This window comes from Schistocerca americana, chromosome 4, assembly GCF_021461395.2.
Source record: "Schistocerca americana isolate TAMUIC-IGC-003095 chromosome 4, iqSchAmer2.1, whole genome shotgun sequence".
Classification (NCBI taxonomy): Eukaryota; Metazoa; Arthropoda; class Insecta; order Orthoptera; family Acrididae; genus Schistocerca; species Schistocerca americana.
Genome location: NC_060122.1, coordinates 343,193,198 through 343,213,959, shown reverse-complemented (window position 1 = coordinate 343,213,959; position 20,762 = coordinate 343,193,198). Strand labels below are relative to the sequence as shown.

Here is a 20,762-nt window from a genome sequence, read left to right as displayed (position 1 = left end):
GTGGGGAACATTGCGTGCTCTGAAAAATTTCGGTTGCGCGTTTACTTTCAGTTCCAAATGTGCTTTATAGTTCTTAGCGCAACCAAGGCCCGGTGCAAAAATGTCTGCAAATTCTTCACATAGACGAGAAACACTGTCGGAAGGCACAGTCTAGTTCACTGATAGGACCTGATTTACTATAGACAAGTTAAACAACTGAAATAAATCGAAACCAAACAAGTTCACTGCAGAAGAAGAACGAAGGACATAAAATGACACAAGTTTTGTTTGTCCTTTGTATGTTGCAAGAAGGCGGCACTGTCCTAACACAGGGATATCTTGACCTGAATAACTAGTTAACATTTGCGGCACGCAACGGAGGTGTGCCCAGCTGTTTGTACGTGTCTTGATTGATAAGTGAAACTGCAGCTCTGGTATCGAGCTGGAATGGTATCACTTTGCCGTTAATGTCCAAGTCTACAAAAAGTTTATTGTCCTGCTGACGACAAGAGCGACTGTCTCGTGCAACGTGAACTGACTCTGGTACAAAATCACTTGCGACTTGACGGGAATTCCGGCGATGTCGATGCACACTATTTGTGGGACGAACACAGTCACTGTTAGAGAGAGTGGCACTGGGCGGAGTGGAATGAACTACATGAATTTCCATGGGCGAAGTTTCGCGAGCCTGAGTATCCTTGGTTCGATTCCGATTCCAGCGCGAAGCAAAGGGCCTGGAATGGTTGTGAGTTTCCGATCTGAGCTTTTTCTGGCAAACACTCTGAACATGTCCTTTTTTATTGCAGGAAAAGCAAATAGCTTGACGTGACGGGCAATTCTCACGTGAATGTCTAGGAGCACACCGCGGGCATGATTTTAGCACTGCATTTGCTTGCTGGCGCGGCACACGTGGCTGAGAGCCTGGCGGCAGCGGCGCGGCCGTGCGCGATGGCTGTTTACTGTTCCGTACAGCTCGCCCGGCAGGCTGGTTAACCTGACACACTGCTGGCGAAGTTTCAAATGATTCCTGAGCAAAGTCAAGTGTGTCCTTCCGATCCAATATGTCCATCACTTGTTGAAGAGAGGGATTGACTAGTTTCAAAATCTGTTCCCTTATACGAACACCAGAAACGTTCTGTGCAATTGCATCACGTACCATAGTATCTGAATAAGGGACTCCACATTGACACTCAAAAGCACAATCCCTAGTAAGGACTTGCAAGGTTGCAACCCACTCCCGATTAGTCTGACCTGCCTTACGTTTTGTACGAAAGAAGGTATACCGTTTCGCAACTACATTGACTGATTCTTTGAAATATGCATCTAATGCAGACAAAATTTCTTCGTAGGACAGAGTTGCTACGTCGTGTCGGGGAAATAATTTGACTATCACACGGTACGTATTCACGCCGACCGAAGACAACAAAAAAGGCTGCCGCTCGTTACCTTGAATTCTGTAGGCGGCAAGATGGAATCCAAATTGGCGTGACCAATCCGTCCAGCTTTCCAGTGCAGCATCAAAAAGTCGAAAATTTGGTGCAACAGCGTGTTGTGGCTGCGTTAGCAGTGGAGCGGCGGCTGCCGCATCGTTTTGTATCACGTGTTGACCCTGGACGAGCTGTCCAAGGGCATCCAGTAAGGCCTGCGTCTGCTGATTCTGTAAGCGATAAAATTAGGACAGTGCATCTGGAGATTGCGGCGAAGCCATTACACAAGTAAATCAGGGCAGTTTAGAGAAGAAAGCGGTTTTGCCTCATCGCCAATGTTGTGGTTGGCAGGGGAGCAAACACCGTTTTACTAAAGGAGGCCGAAATGCACGCGTTTTAGCTCACGCAGGCTGGCGTGAGGTCTGGAACAGGACAAGGAAATTAGAATTTAGATAAACTGACGTAGCTGGTGGAATACTTAACTTTAATCCATTAATGATGAACGTCGGTCTTGACGGTACATGATTCACAATATCAATAGTAACTGATAATGGTGCCTTGCTAGGTCATAGCAAATAAAGTAGCTGAAGGCTATGCTAAACTATCGTCTCGGCAAATGAGAACGTAAGTAGGCAGTGAACCATCGCTAGCAAAGTCGGCTGTACAACTGGGGCGAGTGCTAGGAAGCCTCTCTAGACCTGCCATGTTGCGGCGCCCGGTCTGCAATCACTGATTAGTGGCGACACGGGGGTCCGACGTATACTAACGGACCGCGGCCGATTTAAAGGCTACTACCTATCAAATGTGGTGTCTGGTGGTGACACCACAGCATTCATGTATCGTAAAGCCATTACGGCACCTTCCATGACCACCAGCGGCGTACGTCGGCCCCACATAATGCCACCTCAAAACATCAGGGAACCTCCATTTTGCTGCACTCGCTGGACAGTGTCTAAGGCGTTCAGCCTGACCGGGTTGCCTCCAAACACGTCTTCAAGATTGTCTGGTTGAAGGCATATGCGACACTCATTGGAGAAGAGAACGTGATGCCAATCCTGAGCGGTCCATTCGGCATGTTGTTGGGCTCATTTTTAGCGCGCTGCATGGTGTCGTCGTTGGAAAGATGGACCACGCCATGGACGTCAGGGGTGAAGTTGATGGACCTCGCCATGGCTGTTGGGAGTGAAGTTGCGTATCATGCAGCCTATTGCGCACAAATTAGTCGTAACACAACGTCCTGTGGCTGCACGAAAAGCATTATTCAACATGGTTGCGTTGCTGTCAGGATTCCTCCGAGCCATAATCCGTAGGTAGCGGTCATCCACTATAGTAGCAGCCCTTGGGCGGCCTGAGCAAGGCATGTCATCGACAGTTCCTGTCTCTCTGTGTCTGCTCCATCTCCGAACAACATCGCTTTGGTTTCTCTCCGAGACGCCTGGACACTTCCCTTGTTGAGAGCCCTTCCTGGCACGAAGTAACAATGCGGACGCGATCGAACCGCGGTATTGAACGTCTAGGCATGGTTAAATTAAAGATAAAAACGGCTGTGTACCTCCTTCCTGGTGGAATGACTGGAACTGATCGGCTGTCGGATCCCCTCAGTGTAATAGGCGCTGCTCAAGCATGGTTGTTTACATCTTTGGGTGGATTTAGTGACATCTCTAAACAATGAAAGGGACTGTGTCTGTGATACAATATCCACAGTCAACGTCTATCTTCAGGAATTCCGTGAATCGGGGTGATGCAAAACTTTTTTTGTTATGTGTAGATTGTGTAATAGAACTACGAGAAGCCGGATGTTCCCTCCACGATATTTCGTAAAGACACGGCAGGAATGTAACTACTGTACGTGATTGCTGGCTGGAGGTCACGGGAAGGTCACGTGAAGATCTGGCTCCGGATGGCCACTTGGCATTACTGACAGGGAAGACAGTCGTGTTCGGCGTATTACTGCGCCGCATCGTACTGCTTCTGCAACAACAACTCGAGCAGCAGTTGGGACCCCCGTGGCACAACAAATTGTTACAAATCCGTTACTTTACGGACACCTCCGGGCCGAATGCCCTGTTGCGTGCATTCCACTGAACTGAAACATCTGCTGTATGCGACTCCAGTGGCGTCAAGCGAGAGCTCATTGGATGGTGGAGTGGATGTCTGTAGTGCTTTCTGACAAAGGCTGGTTCCGCTTCGGTGTAAGTGACGGCCGTGTGTTGGTTAGAAGGAGGCTAGGTGAGCGACTGCAACCAATCTGTCAGCAGCCTACAAACACCGGTCCTGCACGTTGAGTTATAGTCTGGGTTGCGATTTCTTATGACAATAGGAGCACTGTCGTGGGTATCCCACGCACCCTGACTGCAGAAATGTACGTTAGCCTGCAGCACCTGTTGTGGTGCCGCTATGAATTGTATCCAGTGATATAATGCTATCTAACATACCGCTGTTTTAACCCAACAAGGCCTACAAAGTGCCAACACGTTGTCTTGGCCTGCTCGATATCTGTCTCCAACCGAGCACGTATGGGACATCATCGGACTACAAACCCAGATAACAACATTAATCATCGCTGTGCAACAGGTATGGGACTCCATCTCACAAACTGACATCCTGTTACTGTACAACGCAATTCACGCAAGTCTGTATGCTTATATTGAACATTCTGGCGGTTACACCGGCTATTAACGTACCAGCTTTTCTCGTGCTAACATTAACCTGTGAACTTGCAACATTAATCACTTAAATAAGTTACCCAGATAAATTTATTGCGAAATTTCATTACACTATATTAATTATTCCTTAGTGTTAGAATTTTTATTCTTATTTGTACGTAAAGAACACCTTAAATACTCGAATTAGTACAATTCTTCTGAAGGTATGTTCCAGTTTGTGATGTAGAAGAATGTTGCATGATTTCAGATCTTGCTGCAGAGGTTCACGAGGGAATGTTTAATGTCGTTCGTTGTTCACTGATGGAAACGGCAAGCATCACACCACGAACACCTTCACAACAAGTTACTAAAGTGATGCTCCAGTATTTCTACGTGGAATTTGTTGATTAAAATTTCATCCTTGTGCTATCTTTTTTTTTTTTTTCAGTTCACATGATGTCATCCCTACAAATGAGGAAAGATGTGAGTACCAGACCATGATTGGTTGTGTTTAACGGTTCGGGTGTTTTTCAGCTTGAGACTGCAACATACCGTGCCCTGGACTTGGAGGAGGAATCATTGACGTGAAGGACTTGGGAGCATCGTACAGATAGGCCACATAGCTGTATTGCAATGACAGTAGGCAGAGTGTTGACGATAAAGACGTAGGATTACAGTGTGTCAAGAATAGGGACAGGTCCCTGCAGATGGACTACACCACGAGAACGTCGTACGACTGTTAGACTGGCTTTGCTGAATAGACGATGACAACGGTTGAAATTCAGGCAGATAATATAGACAGAGTGTCGTCACTAACCGTCAGGAACAGACTACCGGAAGCTGGGTTGAGATCTCGAGATGGCCTTCGCCGATTATCTGTGACACTCTGGCCGAAAGCCTAGTACACTACTAGCGACAAATTCGCGCGACACTGTATATGGGTACTACCGACACGTTGTATCGCGGCAGTCTCTGTACGGTGTCGTAGGTCCACAGCTTCAGAGTCAGTTGAACTACCGAAACAGGCAAATGTCAAAGGAAACAGGTTATAACTGGTATCAAGCGGCAAAGATTAGGTAACCAACGACAATAGCGGTACAAAATCATCTATTATACACGTAAAATGTGGTATTTTTATGTGGATGAGTGAATCTTAACTTACTTAATATACACTGAAGGAAAAAAAATCGCAGCACTAAAAAATAATTAATGTAGAATAATTAAATTTCGGGAATACATTTGCCTAGGTAATATATCTGATTAACATAGCAATATCACAGTTTAATACAAGCACGAGGTAAACCATTGGAAACGTGAAATCCTGGTACGATCTGAGTAATCGCCAGAATGTTTAATGTAAGCGTGCAGATGTGCATGCATTGTGTCGTACAGATGCCACATGTCAGTTTGTGGGATGGAGTTCCTTGCCTGTCGCACGTGGTCAGTCAATATAGGAACGGTTAATGCTGTTGTGGGTGTCGCTGGAGTTGTCGTCCGATGATGTCCCTGACCTCCTTCTTACCAATACACGGCCATCACTTGCACTGAAGCAGGTCCAGCTTTCGTCAGAAAACACAACAGATCTTCACCCTGCACTCCAATGAACTCTCGCTTTGCGCCACTGAAGTTACAAATATATGTGGTTTGGGGTCAGTGGAATGAACGCTCTAGGGCGTCTGGCTCTGAGATGTCCTTGAAGTAACCGATTTGTAACCGTTCGTTGTGTCACTGTGGTGCCAACTGCTGCTCAGACTGCTGGGGCACACTCAGTGCAATGCGCCAGAACATGTTATATCCATGGAAGGCAAGTAGAAACTGACTCGGAAAAAGTATAGACTAAAACGAGTTAAGTACCATTGCCGCATGTTTCCCGCTTCGATGGGGAACCTGAGACTTTTGTTTCGCGACAGTCGCGGAACACGAGAAAAATGTCGCGGAACAGCCCTGAAACTTGTCCCGCTACGTGTATACGATGCTATAGACAATAAAAGACCTGCTCGGCGTAGACCCAGAGTCAACTGGAACGCTGAATGGCGTTCCTGAACGGTCAGTGATGAATGTCGTATTTATGGCGGTCAGATCAACACAGATCTGACCGGTAGACGGACTGTTGAAAGGCCGATTCACGAGACTGGACATCAGCGATTCCTAGAATCCAGGAGTGAGGAACTGTTGAATATGGTTCAAATGACTCTGAGCACTATGGGTCTTAACTACTGAGGTCATCAGTCCCCTAAAACTTAGAACTACTTAAACCTAACTAACATAAGAACATCACGCACATCCATGCCAGAGGCAGGAGTCGAACCTGTGACCGTAGCGGTCGCGCGGTTCCAGACTGTAGCGCCTCGGCCACTCCGACCGGCTGTTGAATATGTAAAGAATTTGTAATTGTTAAACGGAGACCGAATGCTCACTAGTATGTAGCATGTCGTCGTAGCCTTGATGATTGGTGTCCAAAAGGCACTTTCCAGCAGGAAGCTGCTAGGACCAATATTGCAGTTCACACCACGAACACTCAGAGTTCCACTTCTGTTTGGAGAAAGTGAAACACCAAGACCGAGAGAGATGATCACAAAGAAATTTATTCGATCGATTAGAGACATGAGACAAAAAAAAAGTGATTATCACTACAGAGCTGTACAAACACTGTGACTAGAAATACAGTATGGCTTAACGCCACCACGTGCTGCAGTCACTAGACATCGTGGAACGGAATCAAAGAGAGCCTGAATATGTTGTTCGGGAATACTCTGCCACGCGGTTTCTAGCCGCATCCGCAACGCAGCAACTCTGGCGGCAGGATGACCTAAACGAAAAAGCCGCCGACCGACCATATCCCAAACATGTTCGATGGGCGATATGTGAGGCAGACGGGCAAGCCAGAAAAGCAGTGGTACACGCCATTCTTCGAAGAAGACTTGCACCTTCCTCTCTACATGCGGCCAGCCATTGTACTGCTGAAATATGCCAAGTGGAATGGCCTGCAAGAACGACAATGCCTCAGGTTGTAAAACCTAATGTAGTGGTAGCTATTCAGACTTCCCTCTAGACGTAGGAGGCAAGATCACGTGGTACAGGCAATGGCGCCCCATACCATTATATTTGCCATATGTCGCTATACCGCTCAACAATATAGTCTGACCGACTATGTTCACCATGGTGATGTCAAACGCCTATGCGGCCATCACTGTTGGACAAGATGAAGCGGGACTCGTCACATAACACTACATTGTGCCACTCAGAGCGCCAGTGTCAGCGTTCACGTGTCCATTGCTGTCTGTGGCGGTGGTGTGTTCTGGTCAATGGAAGCAGCTGCAATGACATGCGTGTCACCATTCCAGGCCATAGGAGATGATGTCGAACCGTCAAAACAAACATGTCTGTATCCATTGCAGTGCTCCAGTGTTGTGCCAACACTGTGGACAAGATGGCGGTCATCTCACAATGTGATCAAATTGTGTCACCCAGTAACCTGTTGACCCTGTGTATGGCCCTTTTCTCTCCTTTGCTTCCACATACATCTCACAATTAAATTAGTGTCTTGTGTATTAACTGCAGTGTCACAGAACGACAGATCCGCACGCCAAAGACCAATCATTCTACCCCTCTCGAACGCTCTCACACGCTGATATTACACCCTGTGGTGTCAGCGAGACATAGTGGCACTTGGTTACACTTTTCCACTTCGTATGCTGGCTCCGCACCGACTGAGCGTTGCGTAAGTTTGACCCGTCTGGTCACACAAAAGGGGGCGATGTTGGGCCTACGTGCACGGTAGGCCCGGTACCTTTCTGACATTTAAACAACTTATTATAGTTCCACTGTACTGCACCTGCTCTTATCATGGCGTGTTGCACACCGTTGCTACTGAACATTTTACTTTCCGCAAACGGTGCTGTATACAGGGTTTTACAAAAAGGTACGGCCAAACTTTCAGGAAACATTCCTCACACACAAAGAAAGAAAATATGTTATGTGGACATGTGTTCGGAAACGCTTACTTTCCATGTTAGAGCTCATTTTATTAATTCTCTTCAAATCACATTAATCATGGAATGGAAACCACTGCAATAGAACGTACCAGCGTGACTTCAAACACTTTGTTACAGGAAATGTTCAAAATGTCCTCCGTTAACGAGGATACATGCATGCACCCTCCGTCGCATGGAATCCCTGATGCGCTAATGCAGCCCTGGAGAAGGGCATATTGTATCACAAATGGTTCAAATGGCACTGAGGACTATGGGACTCAACTGCTGAGGTCATTAGTCCCCTAGAACTTAGAACTAGTTAAACCTAACTAACCTAAGGACATCACAAACAGCCATGCCCGAGGCAGGATTCGAACCTGCGACCGTAGCGGTCTTCCGGTTCCAGACTGCAGCGCCTTTAACCGCACGGCCACTTCGGCCGGCTATTGTATCACAGCCGTCCACAATACGAGCACGAAGAGTCTCTACATTTGGTACCGGGGTTGCGTAGACAAGAGCTTTCAAATGCCCCCATAAATGAAAGTCAAGAGGGTTGAGGTCAGGAGACCGTGGAGGCCATGGAATTGGTCCGCCTCTACCAATCCATCGGTCACCGAATCTGTTGTTGAGAGGCGTACGAACACTTCGACTGAAATATGCAGGAGCTCCATCGTGCATGAACCACATGTTGTGTCGTACTTGTAAAGGCACATGTTCTAGCAGCACAGGTAGAGTATCCTGTATGAAATCATGACAACGCGCTCCATTGAGCGTAGGTGGAAGAACAAACTAAAATGAGCTCTAACATGGAAATTAAGCGTTTCCGGACGCATGTCTACATAACATCTTTTCTTTATTTGTGTGTGAGGAATGTTTCCTGAAAGTTTGGCCGTACCTTTTTGTAATGCCGTGTATATTGTTCCTTTACTGCCCTGATAGATCCTCTTGTTTGTCACACGTAGAGCATGTATGGGATGCCATTGGAAGGCGTATAGTTTCATGCCAGCCTCCAGCCAGCAGTCTCCATGTATTGACACAGCGTATGTTTCAAGTGTCGCTAGAAAGTCCTGAAGATGACTTTCACATGCTGTTTGCTTCCACGTGACAATGGATATATGAGAGTGTTCATGTCCATGGAGGACACGCCTCACACTGGTAATAACGATGATAGATATCGGTTCTTAATGGAAGAAAAGGTTAATCATTTAATATCCATTATGCGAGCACATCTCCATAAAGCCTGATAAATATCAAACTGGTGTTTTGTATTGTAATATTTTCCATTTCCATTTCCACCAGGAAGTGAAAGCACTTGAAACAGAATATTAAAATATCGCAGTGACACCTGTTAACAATATGGTCTGAAGAACAATAAGACGAAAGCGAAGTGCGTGGTGCATAACTCCAGCATGCATGGTAATGTGGGACAGCAATACACTTTAGACTTAATGCAAAAAGAGACAGTCAGAGTTGCGACTAAAATGGATGTTATTTAGTTGGTGGCCAGTTTCTGGCTATGCCAATTCTAAGACCAACCTATGCACAAAAGTAAAAATTAGAATACATCCAAAAGCAAGTTCACACTAGATACGTATGCAAAGCATAGCTGGATTGCATATGGCAACCAGTACATACCAAAGTCTGCCAAATAAAATGTCCAAAATAACAGTAAATAAAGTGGCTACATATGTGTATGGTTCCAACTAATGTTCGTTAACGAATGGTACTTCCAACTTGATCAGGTCTCCCCACTAAGGCGTTTCTAACATTCTAGGTCCAATGGGAACAGAGATACTGGAATTAACGTGTTTTTTCCAGCCTCTGGTTTGTAGGCTTCCCTGCATAGTAAGCATGTTGTGTGGAGAAAGTATCAGCCTGCCAAATCAACTTGCTTTGCAAGGCAGCCTGCATGTCGAGTGCAAGATGTGGTTTTCTGGGCTCCGACGTGTTGGTTGCCCTGCATGGCTGGAGTGAATGCTAGGAGCAAATAAATGATTTTTAAGCCACTGACATATAGGCTGCTGTGCATAACAGATGTGTCCTGGGAGTAGTATCAGCCTACTGTATTTAAATGTGTGGCAGATGAGCTGGGGTTGAGTTGGGTTGTCTGGGGGAAGAGACCGAACAGTGAGGTCATCAGTCTCGTCAGATTAGGGAAGGATGGGGAAGGATGTCGGCCATGCCCTTTCAAAGGAACCATCCTGACATTTTCCTGGAGCGATTTAGGGAAATCACAGAAAACCTAAATCAGGGTGGCCAGACGTGGGATCGAACCGTCGTCCCCCAGAACGCGAGTCCAGTGTGCTAACCACTGTGCCATCTCGCTCGGTTAGATGAGCTGATGAGCATAACTAGGGAGGGGATGAGGTGGATAGAGGAGGGGATGAACAGAGCGAAAGGAACAGGAAATTGACAGGAGTGGAGGATACGATCAGGGGGAGGAAGAAAAAGATAGAGAAAGGGGATGTGCATGATGTGGACAAAGAGAGGGGGAATAGGAGATGAAGAGACAGAGAGGGTGGAAAGGGGGAGACAGACATAGAGAGGTGGAAGGATGGACAGACAGAGGAAGGAAGAGGTGGACACACAGAAGGATGGGAGAAGGATATGCTTGCCACAATATGACGACCGCACCGCTGGACTATTTGACACTTTCATTCATAGCAGCTAAATGAAATCAGCTATGTCTTTTTAAGCACATCAAATTTGATGGGTGTTTTAAGTGCTGGATAGTCACATCCGGCAACACTTTCAGTGTGTTACATAAAACACTACAGTCTACACCTGGGATGGTTCAGGGTGGTTTCTTAGGTTTGCTCCATGCAGAATATGTGCGTCCATTTCTACATCTTCACGGCTTAGTTAGACAATAAGAAAAAGGTTTTGTATCACCGATAAATCATGGTAATATGCCTCCATAGCTGAGTGGTCAGCACAGACAGCTGCCGTATAGAGAATATGAATTCAATCCCCAGTACTACCAAGCCGTATTCCTTGGTGGGAGGACTTGTGTGAGATGCACTCAGCCTCATGATGCCACCTGAATGTGAAGTAGCTGCTCTATAGTCTGGAAAGTGGCTGGGAGAGCACTGTATTTACGATATGCCCTACTAACGAATCCGAATGACCTCGCAAGAGGTTGGCACGGCGGCCGGTCGACATCTCTTGGGCTTTCAAGGCGTGGAAAAGGAGTTCGCTTTCCCTTTTTAAAAAACAAACAAAGAAACAAAAACTAAACGTGGTATAGGAGGAGTACGAACGAGGTAGCCTCAACGAGTTAAGAGTGAACTTAGATGAAGGATTGCAATGTCGATTATCATGTGAAATGGCCATTGGTTTACTTTTTGGTTCATTCTTTGTTATTGTGGGCTAGGTTCAGGCGTCCTAGTATTGACACTCTAAGGACTACGAGTTCGTTAGCCAAAAGGATCGTGATCTCGTCAATACAGTGAATACATATTCTTGAGGTTCAGGCTTCAAATCGCTGTCCAAAAATTATAATTCAGATTTTACTTCTGCAAGTTACTTAAAATAACTTCATGACAACTGATTTCTTCTCCAACTTTTATTCAGATGAGCTAGAGATCTGTCTCTAATGTCCATGACATCGACGGGATTTTAAACTCTGGCCTTGCTGCAGTGGCGGGAAATTGAGCTGTAGCTAACATTAATTTCCAAGGACGTAAACAGACGAAAGAACTGATAATTATCTTGCTGAAGGATATTACTCTAGAACGACGCAAAAAATTTACGAAAAAAATTAATTAGAGGGCTGAATCGAAATCTGAACATAATATCTGAGTGCAAAAGACATAATTTATTGTAAAAGTAGGATAAAACAGAGTTTTCTTTTTTGTGAATGTTATGTTGGACTTCACATCAACTTCAGGTGCTTCGTCTTATTTTCTCGTGGAAACGCAAGTGGAGATCTGACTGTAACGAACTTTATTTTTCGTATCTTGCAACATCTGGAAACAACTGACTCAGACGAGGCTCCTAAGGCAACAGGAGAGTGCTATAACAGAAAGTGAAATACGAAAACATCCGTATCGGTATAAAGCCTATAACATTGTTTAGTGGAATACAATCGCGAGTTTAGATTTTTCTTACTCGCGGAGACTTGCCTGTGCCTGTGCCTCTTTGTAAGCTTTTACGAGGTCGCACCGGTTAGATGAAACTTGAAAACTGCATCAGTACCCTAGCACTACTGAACGCGAAGAAACGGATGAAACACGATTAGATACCCTCGCGAATCGCCGTTCATACTACTCATCTCGTACACTAGAAGAACTATTTGCAAAAACTGCCTGATCAACGGAGAGAGCAACGTGTCGACCACACTAATCTGACACAGAGGCAGATATCTCTCAGACAAACTGCAAAAAGACTAGTCATTAGCGTGACACAGTAAAACATGTTTGTCATCCTTGGTTCCATAGGCTTAAGAGGAATTATAGGAGAAACTGCAGACTGAATTGTGGGTAATAAAGAAATGGGATGCTTATTGTCACCTGCGACTCTGTTAAACCCTTACAAGCAATTCTGCAAAAACGGTAGGATTTGACGATGATAGCATGCGTATTAGAGCACACAAAAATCAAAGAAATGAGGTAATATAACAGGAAAACACTAATTCAGAGTACACAGTACCTCTTGCTTGTGTCATAGGTATCATGGAACACAGCGAATGAGAAAAAAGTTTCAGTAATTGCCAAACAAGCTGCCGTCGTCCCCCTAACATTGTGCACATCATTCCAGAAGAACAAAATAATCCTCGTTTTTCCCGGAAAATGTCAATTTAAACATACTTATCTCGTTCTAGTAGGAGACACATTTTTACACATTTACACAGCAAATGTTTGGTATATGTAAGGTAGCACATTCTGTGCAGTACATTGTGACATTTTGTATTTCATACGTTGAGAAGGAGGAGATCTAGAGCCTACCCAGTGACTTACACTGAATTGTAGGTGATAAGGCAGCGAGAGTATATTGTGATAAGAAATTTTGTGTGGAGTCAGGAATCCTCCCAAATTTGATTTAATAGATGTTGTGTTTCAGGGCGTCTGATTGGGAGTATATTTCAGGGATCAGTCCAACTCCCATGTGTACTCTGTTGTTGCACCAAAGAATCAAATAAATTCTTTAAACAGTTTAAAGGAATCTCGAAATAACTGTCAACAGACGTCTGTGAGTTTAGTTTGTATAACAGTAATATTGTATACCCTTAGTGTCTGCTTTCGAGTGTATTTTGCATACTTTTAGAATTTTAGATTTTGTAGGTGAAGCTTTCTTCACAAAAGTTGACAGTTCTAGAAGTTACTTTATCTTACGAGGGTTCCTGCCACACAACTAAAACGGTAGTGAAATTGCTCGAACATGAATTACGTAACGTAACACTCAGGACCCACAAAATTGAATAAAAATTGTTCTCAGTTTCATTATTCAATGCACATGGATAAAATGCCTAGGCTACTTGTGTTCTACTCTGAAATCGACTCGTCTTTGCAGATTCGTCAAGCACCTGGAAAGCGTCATGAACCCTATCGCAATGATGCAGCTCGCTGTTGGAGTGTTTAACGGCTGCATGCTGATATTCCCGGCGACGTACGTGAGTACCATAATATATACAAGAACTCGGTTACTTTCTTAGATATCAGAAGAGAAAAAGTTACGTAAACGTTACCGCCAATATCCGTAACTTGCAGATTGCACAGCCGAATGAAAGTCTCTTGTTGCTACCCATCATGTTAATGTTCTCTGTAAGATATTAACCTATCATCTGTTTGGCTAGAATCACAACTATTTGAAACCCCAAAGCAAAGAGGAAGCAATCGTCATGTGACATTATTTCCTCGAATTTCAACCAGTAGATAGCGTTCGATCCAGTGACATGGAAAAATGAGAGCAGCGTACAGCTTCTGAAAGAGTAACGTACAGTATTGTCGGCATCGGTAAAAATTATTCGCAAGTTTTATTCATCTGAAAAGATTTTCGGCAATCTACGTGATGAAGAAAAAATAAAGTTGAATGGAAGTCGAAAAAAATGCAAATGAGATCAGGCTGACCGTATTGTTCTTAAAGAAGCTGTATGATGTCCGTTGGGTATATATCATTTGGTATAATGCAGTATTTCGTACCACTATATGACTGGGGCTTTTGATAGTTGCAAGCATATTTCTTAATTGTCGATATTCACTTGTAACTTCCAAGTTCGTTTTTTGACGAATTATATTACTACTGGTATCCAGAGCCTTTTACAGTCGACTTCAAGATCAACAATTAAAATGTTTTTCTCCATCCTTCTCTCTGTCTGTTTCTTGCTTTCGCTGTAGGACTTATACTTTTTCTCTTGTTAGATAAGCTGTTCGTGTAACATTTCGTAGTAAAAATTTGTATCCTGAAGTTGTCAATAACCACCTGCTATGTGAATATTTATGCCAATAATTTATTTTCTACTGCGGCAACACAGGAGTGCATTTCTTTCTTTGTGAACTGCTAATGTGTGAGGTCGAATAATCGGAAGACCACGCGCCGATAATGATAGTCGCTGTACGTATAACTGTAGTGAAAAGGCTTGGTACATTCTCCCAAAAAAATAAAGAAATTCTTCCACCTAATATTCAAACCAACAAATATAACAGTATCGATATTCTGTGATTTTAAACTCACGACTGTGTCTGTGCACAGTAATTCAAGTGCTGTGGCAACTATTTGACTTACTTCAGTATGAATTCTGTGTGTTTGTGTGTTTGCGTGTGTGTACATATGTGTGTGTGTGTGTGTGTGTATGTGTGTGTGTGTGTGTGTGTATGTGTGTGTGTGTGTATTTCTGCTTGTCTGTGGCTATAGAACATCGAAAATAATTAAAGAAATATCGAAATAAGTTTAATCTCTGTGTTTTTTTATCTTTGCCTGTAATTCACAGTCTATATACTCGAGTATGTGGATGAAATTTTTATCTAACAGAAATAGGAACAGGAAATCTTTTACAAATAACAGAGAAAACTCTTTCGGACGAACTGTCGGAAGTCTGAAACTTGCTGCCATAAAAACAGTTTTTTTTAAATTTTTTCTGTTTATCATTCAGAAATTACATAATAACCAAAATCTACGTTCATGACCTACATACTTTGTGCTACTGCTTTTGCCCTAAAGCGAAACTCTGAGGTCTATACCAACATCTTTTTCAATGTTACTACGAAGAATAAGGATAAGACAGTGGTAGCAAACTTTGCAGGGCTCTTCAGAAAAATTCAATAAGAAGTACAGATATCAGATGTACTATAATAAAACTAATCTAACAAATTAAGAAACAGGTTTTCACTTTTTTGTCGTATCACTTTCACTTTTGATTCTATCGTCTACAAAACACTTGTTCACCTCAGCTTTGACTCTGCGAGTAACACTTTTGTTTAAAAAACGTTAACGTATGTTTATTTTAATTAATGCTTGAATCGGAAGTAACAATGTGAAAAGAATATTTCCTGACGTTTCATTCTCTAAGTGTCCTGCTGGGTGGGGGGGGGGGGGGAAGAGGGGAGGGGGGGAGGGTCGTAGTACATACAGGATTATTCACAAGCACCTCAGAAGAGAACTAAGAGATATATTGAAAACAGACACACATCAGTGTAGGGAGCAACACACGAAGTTTGTAACTCACACTGCTGGTGTTCAATGTGGGCTTCGTTTGTGATGTGGCAAGCGTCAGTTCGTGGTTGCAGGCTGTGGCAAAACGGCGACGAGAGTTAACAACGAAACTTGAGGACAGCACAATCTACAGATGCAAGGTGTAAGTTTAACAGTTCTTCTAACCTTTAGTAGGCTTCCCTTTACCAGTAGGACATTGATACGTAGCAACAAGTTGCAGCAAATTCCAACTGGTTCTCTGGTAACCTGTCATGGGACACATACGTCCTGATGGCAGTCAGAGGGAGACATGCGAACGTACAAGCTAAAAGCAACGTGGTTTCCTTAACCTATTTCGTTCCAGTGTTGTGTACATCAGACACGAACTTTTCTATATATATTTTTTTTTCAGAAGGTATTATACTAATTGCGAAATACAAAAATCATAGACATAGAAATTGTGAAGCTCCTTCAACACTTGGATGATGAGTTTTATATAATAATATCATTTAGACTGCACTTTGTGAAGTTAAACCTCGTTTTGCGTGTATGCAACACTGGGAAGGAAAGAGTTAAATGTAATTCTATACAGATGCTTACAATGAGTGAATAAAGCTAAGATATAATGCGAGGGTGGATTGATAGTCTGTAAACAGTGTGGCATTTAACACTGTTTACGAAAATGAATATTTGTGTCTCCAGCTTCATTACCCTCACTAGACTTGGCCCAATGAGATTTCAATATTCCTTTTGCCCCAGAAAAGAAATTTGTCTCTAAAGCTCCACCTTACTCATGTATAGCAGGGATAGTGTCTTCGGTCGACGAAAACTGCATCCGTGAAAGACTTTTTTTGAGATTAGGAAACAAAAGAAAGCCGAATTGGTCAGTAACTGGAAAATACGTCGTGCGGAATCTTATTTCTGAGTCTAATTTGCGCTCCTTTGACACTGCAATCGCCGTTGCGTGAGCTGACTCACTGTTTTGATTCGAGAAATCTTTTCACGCCACACACTTGTTCGCTTCTAGTTCAACTGATTACCTAATCAGTACTGTAATGTTGGATAATAAGAATTCATCACTACTTTACCCTTTTCGAAAGAGTACGTACACACTAAGAATCTGAGTAAGACAGTCTAGTTTTCTATTTTCGTTGTCAAAATGGCTTTCACGTTTTTCAACTCATTTTCGTTCCATACAAATACTGTGATGAATACAGTATGGTCTCAAGCGCGTAACAGAGGATCTTAGTTTCGTCTATATTCAATGCTGGAAGTCATTCGCATTATGCTTAAGCTATTCCAAACAAAATTTTGAAATGTCGTTCCTCGAGTGTTTTGTATCCGGTGTCGCATACTCAGTTTTTGCCTACCCATATTGTGTATCAGTTCGTGTAAGATGTTTGCCACCTCAATATTTTTACGAGTCTTATTACAGTGTCTTTCTGTCACTATACTATGAGTTTTAGTGTTTCTACAGAAGAAACCATAATCAGAAACGTATTAAACCTGCAGCACTCCAGTGACTGCATGTAAACCCGTTTTCTGAACTAATCTGCTCCTCCCATGAAGACAGAGGATGAGAATGTGAACCCTTTACCAGTTCATCAGTTATTAGTAATACGTAGCAAGAATACGTGATTTAATCGGTGGTTACTAAGTTCACGAATATTAAATTCCTTAGAATTAACAAATAAAGATAATAACTGATTAATAAAATACATCATCTTGTAAACTAGTGTTTATTTGAACCCACATACACTTCCAATCCCCATCTTCATATTCTGAAGATAAAACAAATGGAAACAATCAAGCTGTGGATTCTAATATATCCACAAGATATGTATAACACACATGGAAGTTATTCGTACAAATTCCACTGTAGTAATAGTATTTCTAATTAAAAGGGGCAAGACTAGAAATATATTTCCTGCTAAATGATCCATTAATGATACAAAACTGTTTATTTTTGAGTGTAAATGAATTGTTACCGTTGAAGAGTATATTGGACAAATAAAAAAAGGGATATAATGTAAACAACGATACTGGAACCTGGCTGCGTAGTTGGTGACAATACGTGTTGTGAATAAGTTTTTGTGATATCAAATTTTTGCATGCTGTGAATATTTTTGCGGAAAAAGGTTATCTTTAAGGTATGTTTAGTGGCTGAAAATTCTAGTTTCTTTTATGTACATGTTGTGTTGTTCAATGATTTATTGTGCCCAAAATACAGCTTTTTGAGCAATTTAGCGAGACAGCATCAAAGCTCTACCCAGAGTTGCTTATAATTTGGGGTAAATGTTTCCTAAAAGAAAACGGTGACTAATCGCGGTTTCTTAAAATTGTCGGACCAAGGCACTGGAATATCGTTGGACCAAGTGCATTAATCTACAAGGAGATTACACTGAAAAATAAAAAAAGTTTAGGTGATGTAAGTACATTTTTTCCATTCCGATCTGAGAACTTTTCAAGCCACCCCTGTAATTTGACTCTGATAAACGATAACTAATAACAGTAAATGTGCTTTGACTGATTTGATATTAATAGTTTTTTTTACTGTCTGCAGATAAATGGAAAAATATTTAATTTACGTTCAGTAATGTAGCATAACTTTCAACAAGAATAATTTTACATTGCCATAATTACACTGCCGGAAAAAATTAGTACATCCTTTGAGACGTTTCGAATTCACTCAAGATTTATTGTTGCAACAGTGCGTATGGAGTACATGAACTGACTACATTTACAGATGAATAGCACAAGATTCTGAGATGCCAGGTATCGATCCATGTTGAAACACCCATATTAGTGTGTGGTGCAGCCTCCACGGGCAGCAATACATTCAGTCGATCATACAGATGGCTAATACTGTCCTGAGATACGTTATGCCACACCTGCTCGACTTATTCACGTAGTTATGTAAGAATTGTTGATTGACGAGTCGCACGAGTCACTTCTCATGCCATCACATCCCACGTGTGCTCGATTGGAGACAAGTCCAGAGATCGTGCTGCCCAGAGAAATTGCTGCACGTTTTGCAAAGCAATTTTAGTTGCACGGGCAGTGTGTGGGCGAGCATTATGCAGCTGGCACAACACATCACCTTCCTGTTGGGAGAACGGCAAAAGAACGGGTCTAAAGACATTCTGCATGTATCGAGCACTGGTCAGCGTCCCCTTCGAAAACACCGAGGGTGAACGAGAGTTGTAGCTTATTGCACCCCAAACCATAAGGCCTGGCATAGAACCAGTGTGTCTTCGACGAATGCACTCAAACAGACAGCGCTCACCATGTCTACGTCACACTCACAGACAATAACTCGCGAACACGCAGGATCTGCTTTCATCGCTGAAGGCCATGGCGCGCCACTCCATCTTCCAAGCGATCCTCTGCCAGCACCAATAGAGCTGCGCCCTTCGATGCTGTGGTGTGAATGGAAGACGGACCAGAAGAGTACGTGACCCCAGTCCGACTGCTAATAACTGATCTTCAATAGTCCGTGTCGACACGTCTGGCTTCACAAGCCCTCTTCTATGCGCTGAGGTAGCTGTACGATCTGCAACTACTGCCCTTACGATACGACGATCTTGGCGGCCGTCTGTGGTGGGTGGACGTTCGAAACCTCGTCTATGGGTGTGAGAATTTTCACATGACCACTGATTCCAGCATCGTTGTGCAACTGACGCAGCAAGTCCAACATGTGTGCCAATTCATTGAAAAGATCATCCCTCCACTCGGAAGTCCACAACTTGACCTCTTTCAGATTCACTCAGTTGCCTATAGGAAGCACGAGTGCGTAGTCGTAGCTTGGTCGCCTGCTTGCTTCACACGTTTGCACCATACGGAGCCTTCTGGCTATGAGAATTCCCTATTAAAGGGTAGACACAGCTGTCATTATGGTAGCTATGCCATTACGATATCTGTTGCAGGACGAAGCTGAAACCATTATCAGTACACATACTATCTCTACTATCCCCATGTGCATATGCCATCAACGGACCACAATCGACGTCATCTTTTCAGTGGTACTAATTTTTTTCGGCAGTGTGTAACAATGTTCACAATGTATTTAGTTCTTCTCAAAGTACACAGCACAGAAGAATAAGTTTTAATAAATGTGTGTGTGTGTGTGTGTCAGTAAGAGAGAGAGAGGGGGAGAGAGAGAGAGATAGTGCATGTTTGTTTGTTTTCGGAAAGGGAAGTGAGGAGAGATGAGGAGAGAGGTGGAAGGGAGACAGATGTTGTAGTTAACAAGTGGCGGGCGCTCCTAATAATATGACAGGCTCCTCATGAGCTGAATTCGCAGCTTCACTGACTGAAGTACTGTGTGTGTCCACAGAGCTCGGAGAACGAAGCCCTGTTGAAGTGCGTCGCCGCCGCCCCCACCATCAGCGCTCAGCTGCTGCTCTACTGTCTGGGGGCGCACAGCGTGCGGGAGCAGGTTAGCTGCAGCTGTGTTCACCATTTTGTTTCTCTTTCCTGTAGAAGCGAATAATGTCTATAACCAAAATACAAGCTGCTGTCCAAACATTCCGCAAATTTCTATTTGTTCGCAGTGCTTTCCGTCGTAATACTGTTTCCACGAGTTGTGAAAACGACTGAAACGTATCTGAGTATTTTTCGGATTTGTTGTGCACTCTGTCTCTGTTGTTACTCAGGTCAGACAGCAGGTTGCGTAAATATGTGCTTTTATCTGACAAGACGGCCTTAATGACTGGGCCACCTCAAATTCTTTTACAACTTATAAGACTTATAGCCGTTTCCACAACATAAATCTGTTAACTCAGTCCGACACAATTCTCAAATAAGATCGCCTGCTGTTACGTACAAACTTTTAGACGTTATTGTCATAGTCATTGGTAGCTAAGTGCGTTGCGTCAAGTCGGATGAGAGCTACGTCGCTGAGTCGTATCTCGTTACTATCAACTTTGGTTTAAATTCTGTATTTATTGGTAAATGGAAATTACAATAAAAATATTAAGTCATTTTTCTGGGGAAAACAACATATTCTTCTTTTTAAAACTATGACAACTTTCTAATACAATTTTTGTTATTTTAGACTACCGGCCGATGAAAATATATAAATATTTGTTCTCGACATACGAAATATA

The 20,762-nt window shown here is 43.2% G+C and overlaps 1 protein-coding gene across 1 annotated transcript in view; it reads left to right on the top strand.

Annotated features, from left to right (window-relative positions):
• LOC124613469 (odorant receptor Or2-like) overlaps positions 1-20,762 on the top strand; it is a 68,036-nt gene that overhangs the window by 13,241 nt on the left and 34,033 nt on the right. Inside the window, exons 2-3 of the mRNA XM_047142176.1 lie at positions 13,537-13,636; positions 19,991-20,092. Of these exons, the coding sequence (XP_046998132.1) occupies positions 13,537-13,636; positions 19,991-20,092 (202 nt within the window). The remainder of the gene's footprint in view (positions 1-13,536; positions 13,637-19,990; positions 20,093-20,762) is intronic.